Genomic DNA, 5,000 nt, shown 5'->3' with positions numbered 1-5,000 from the left:
GATAGAAGAGGTCAAAGTAGATGATAGAAGATGGATGATAGAAGAGGTCAAGATTGATGATAGAAGAGGTCAGGGTGGATGATAGAATAGGTCAGGGTGGATGATAGAATAGGTCAGGGTGGATGATAGAAGAGGTCAGGGTGGATGATAGAAGATAGATGATAGAAGAGGTCAAGGTGGATGATAGGAGGTGGATGATAGAAGAGGTCAAGATGGATGATAGAAGATTTCAGGGTGGATGATAGAAGACGTCAAAGTAGATGATAGAAGATGGATGATAGAACAGGTCAAAGTAGATGATAGAAGATGGATGATAGAAGAGGTCAAGATTGATGATAGAAGAGGTCAGGGTGGATGATAGAATAGGTCAGGGTGGATGATAAAAGAGGTCAGGGTGGATGATAGAATAGGTCAAGGTGGATGATAGAATAGGTCAGGATGGATGATAGAAGAGGTCAAGGTAGATGATAGAAGAGGTATCAGTATCTTGATACTGGAATCGGTATGACAGGATACTGGTATCGGTCTAAGGGTTCTGGTATCAGTATCAGGATACTGGTATCGGTCTCAGGGTTCTGGTATTGGTATCAGGATTCTGGGCTCGGTATCAGGATACTGGTATCGATCTCAGGGTTCTGGGCTCGGTATCAGGATACTGGTATCGGTCTCAGGGTTTTGGGCTCGGTTCTGACATCGTCTTGTTTAAATGATAGCACTAACAAGGGCTGTTGATTCTTTTGTCTCCAATCGCCACCTTTGAAATGACATGACAAAGGGATTTTAATTGGAATGGGAGCTTCTCACCACGTCACATGATCTGCATCATCATGTGCCTCAGATTGTCTTCTGATTGGCTTCTGAACACTCATCCATAATGTCACGAGGCCTTTTGTCATTGGCCCTTTGTCTTTTCACTGAATCTGGTTTTAGTGGTTTACTTGTTGATTTTCCAAGAGAGGAAGTAGTTACGTATCAATGTGAGTTGACGAAGAGGAGTGAGAGACGGATAACAGAGGAGATAGATGAAGAGTTGAGAGAGTTGCAGAATACTGGGAGTTTTCCACTGACAGAAAAGTGCGAAAAAAGACTTCACCCAGAAGATCTCGCCCTCGATTTCAGAAACTTTTCCAATTGAGAGTGACAGCAGAGAGAGAGAGAGAGAGACGTTCACACCGACAGAAGAGAGGAAGAAACAAAGGGAGAGGCAGAAGAGAGGGCGAAACAAAGGGAGAGGTAGAAGAGAGAAGGAAACATTTCCACGTCGGGCTGCAATTAGCATAATATTTTTCTCTGTGTGTCTCCATCATCCTATTTATATCTGTCAGAGTGAAGGACGAAGATGAAAGAAGGGAAATAACGAACATGAAATCGTCTCTGTTAAACACAGGGGGGAGTGTGTGTGAGTGAGTGTGTGTGTGTGTGTGTGTGTGTGTGTGTGTGTGTGTGTGTGTGTGTGTTAATCCTGACTGGACGTGTAATGACTACTTGCTCTATTTCAACAGTATTTTGTGCATAAAAGAGGCGTTTGTTCCGTGGCGTCTGGTATCAAAGCGTCTCGAGGCCTCGAGGCGGCACTGGCTTTGAGGTTGGAGGCGGTTGCCAGTTTGAGTCCTGGAGCGGCGGGGGATGGGAATCAAACCCCCGGACGGCCAACAGTGCAGGGCATGAAATTAGCTTTTTCTTTGTTTCTCGGGGTATTTTGGGGCCCTTTGATCAGGTTCTTTATCGAGGACACGCTGCTCCTTCTGAGACGTTTAACCAAGCGATGAAATAATAACGTTCTGGAAGGGATTTACCAAAAGCACATCCGGCAAGAAGCCTCCTGAAGGCTGCAGACGGGTCTTAGATTCAGACCTGGATCCCCATCTGTAGACCTCTTGATACTGTCCAGTCTGTAGACCTCTTGATACTGTCCAGTCTGTAGACCTCTTGATACTGTCCAGTCTGTAGACCTCTTGATGCTGTCCAGTCTGTAGACCTCTTGATACTGTCCCCGTCTGTAGACCTCCTTCAGACCCTCAGACCTTCAGACCGGGTGTAAACTGTGTAAAACGCGGTGAGCGTCAGCAGGTAGATCAACCTGCCACTCGCGATGAAGAGCGGTGATGACGAGCGGCTGGAGTCGATCAGAGGTCAATCAAACAAAAGCCTGAAGGTCACAGCTCATCTATTTAAGTGGCTAAATGCTGCCTTCAGGTGCTCAAAGAAAAAAAAGGAAAAAGCCCCATCGACACGAACACAGAAAGAGGAGCTTCTCTCTCAGATGCTGCTCCAATGACAACTACACTAACTACACAGTACAGCTACACAGTACAACTACACTAACTACACAGTACAACTACACTAACTACACAGTACAACTATACTAATATAACTATACTACTACTAGATGCTATACTATATTATATATATTATTGTATTATATTATAATTATGACATAATATACTATGATGTTTTATGATTTTCTTTATGGAATACTATACTATTACCTTTAATACATTACGATACTATGACTCAAATACTATAATTTTATATTTTTCTTACTATACTACATTTTGTAACCATCAAACTAACATTTCAACAACATGTTAGGAGTTATTATAACATGTTATTAAAATGTATTCAATCATAGTCATAGTATTTCATAAAAACTTCTTCATGATCATGAACCGATTCTTCACTGGAACCTGAACGCCACACGAGCAGCACCTGTGTCAAAGTATTGATTACTGCAGCAGTGTGTGTGTGTGCGTGTGCATGTGTGTGACTGTGCGCGTGTGCATGTGTGTGAGTGTGCATGTGTGTGAGACAGACTGATGACTCATTGTATCTGAGAGGCTTTGATGTTTCTGGACCCGCTGAGGTGAACACGGCCGAACAATAACCTCTTTCATCTCCTCTCTCCTTCATCCCTCCATCCTTTCTCCTGTCATCACTTCTCCTCCTCCTCCTCCTGTTCTTCTCTCTCTCAGATGAATCACAGCCACCACCTCTCCCTTCCTTTCCCTCCCAGCTGTCACCTTCTTCACCTCCTCCATCATCTCGCCTCCTTCTCGTCAGTCCTGATCCTCGTCTCCTTTCCTTCCTCCAGGAGTCCGCCGTCTCCCGGAGGCGGACCAGCTCGCCGCCGCCGCCCACGTGCACTACACGCTGCTGGTGGCCTGCGTGCTGGTGGCCTTCTCCCTGGGCGCCATCTTGTCCGGCTTCCTAGTGTCGTGTTACTGCGGCCGCAGCGCCGCCCGGCGGGCGAGGTGCCGGCTGGGGAAGGAGCCCGAGGCGCCGCTGCCCCGCGCCCTGTCGCTGCGCTCGCTCGCCAAGCTCAACGGGCTGCTGGACGGACAGCCGAAGGTGGGCGGGCTTTCTGGCCGGGTCTCATACCTGCGGCAGAAATATTAACGATGATATTAATAACTGTTCTGACGGCACTCAAAGCTCTAAAACAAGTCTCACAGGTAGAGACTGAAGGATTAAATACATAAACACATAAGAACATAAAGAAACAGTTTTAAAATGGCCGATGAAATACGTCCCGGATCATCAATAACGAAGTCACAGAAAAACTCGTCCATACTACGTGGAGTGTTGCATTGTGGGGGAGCAGAAACACACCTTTCAGTGCAGAACAACAAGCAGAGTTGTAACTGTATTTTCTTTTAAGGTGGAAGTATCTTCTTTTTTTTTATAATTTCAGATTTACAAAAAACGAGCAGAATAAATAAATATTTCTCTCGTTTCTTATTCGCAAAAAAAAGAATGACACTTTGGTCGCTGGTCAAAGATCAGTTCACGATGAGTCTGTGTTCATATTTGTAACTGTGAGACGGTGACCTTTGACCCCGCTGGTTAAACCAAGTCCTCGTTGCACTGCGATGAACACGATCACCTGAAACAACTTCTTCTTCTTCTTCTTCTTCTTCTTCTTCTGTCCCGCAGGAGGACAAACTGGACGTGTCCACGCCGAGGATGTACAGCTCCTTCATCCCCAACGGCCGGGCGGAGCCTCACCTCCACACCCCGGGGCACCAGGGCCTGCAGCTGGGGGACCCGGATCTCAGCCTCTCCCAGGTAGGACAGCTCACCATGAGGGGCCATTTAATCCCACTACAGCAGTGGTTGTGGTCTCTGGTGAAAGGGGCACTTGTTGTGACCTCATTCATATCTCATGTGGTGCTCCTGGAGTCTGACCTCTGCTTAGTCTCTGTCTCAGGCGGACGGAGAGCTGTCGGGCCTCCCCACGCCGGCCACCACCCCGGAGCTCCCCATCAAGAACATGAAGGCTCTGCGGCACCATCAGTACGAGAAGAAGCAGAACTGCAACAACGCCAAGGACCCCAAGTCTGGGCCCGGCGGCTCCGGGTCCAGTCTGGGTTTCGTGGCCGTGGTCGGGAACTCCGTGAGCCAGCAGGCGTTCCCGTTCTCTCACCGCCACGGCTTGAGCAACGGGGCGGCCCTCGGGGCGGGCGCCTCCTCGACTTCGCTGCACCTCCCTGAGGAGAGGAAGGTCTTGCATGAGGAGCGAGAAGGAGGAGGAGGAGGAGGAGGAGGAGGAGTACCCCTTCACCACCACTCCCAGCAGTCCCTCCCCCAGGCGGTGGTGGACGTGTCGGCGCTGGACGAGCTGCTCAAACACATCCATGAGGTCAGCGCGTCGGGGACCGGCGGCATCAAGGTCCTCACCTCCACCTCCTCGTCCTCCCTGTTCCCCGGGCCCTCCTTGTCCTCCGCTGGAGGAGGACATCACAATCACCACCACCATCCTCATCCTCATCATACCAGTAACAATCCCCACGGCCCGACCCGCACCCACCACTACAACCACAGCCACCACCACAGCAACCAGCACAACAACAACCAGCAGCAGATCCCCGAGACCGAGTCCGCTCCGTACTACAGCACCTCCACGCTGCCGAGGGACGGCCACCCCAAGCGCCCGGACGCTCCCGCTCACAACTCCGGCTCGTCCTCCGCCTCTTCCTCCTCCTCGTCCTCCAACAACCCCA

The 5,000-nt window shown here is 49.3% G+C and overlaps 1 protein-coding gene across 1 annotated transcript in view; it reads left to right on the top strand.

Moving 5' to 3' along the window:
* The window catches only part of LOC306748747 (semaphorin-6C-like), a gene marked incomplete at both ends in the record, with an annotated part of 32,162 nt that overhangs the window by 26,740 nt on the left and 422 nt on the right, over window positions 1–5,000 (top strand). Inside the window, 3 exons of the mRNA XM_079231958.1 lie at window positions 3,092–3,348; window positions 3,934–4,065; window positions 4,196–5,000. The exon at window positions 4,196–5,000 is cut by the window's right edge and continues 422 nt beyond it. Of these exons, the coding sequence (XP_079088084.1) occupies window positions 3,092–3,348; window positions 3,934–4,065; window positions 4,196–5,000 (1,194 nt within the window). The remainder of the gene's footprint in view (window positions 1–3,091; window positions 3,349–3,933; window positions 4,066–4,195) is intronic.

This window comes from Taurulus bubalis (genome assembly GCF_910589615.1).
Source record: "Taurulus bubalis genome assembly, chromosome: 16".
NCBI lineage: Eukaryota > Metazoa > Chordata > Actinopteri > Perciformes > Cottidae > Taurulus > Taurulus bubalis.
Note: the sequence above shows the minus strand (reverse complement) of the source record. Positions and strands in the feature narration are given on the sequence as shown.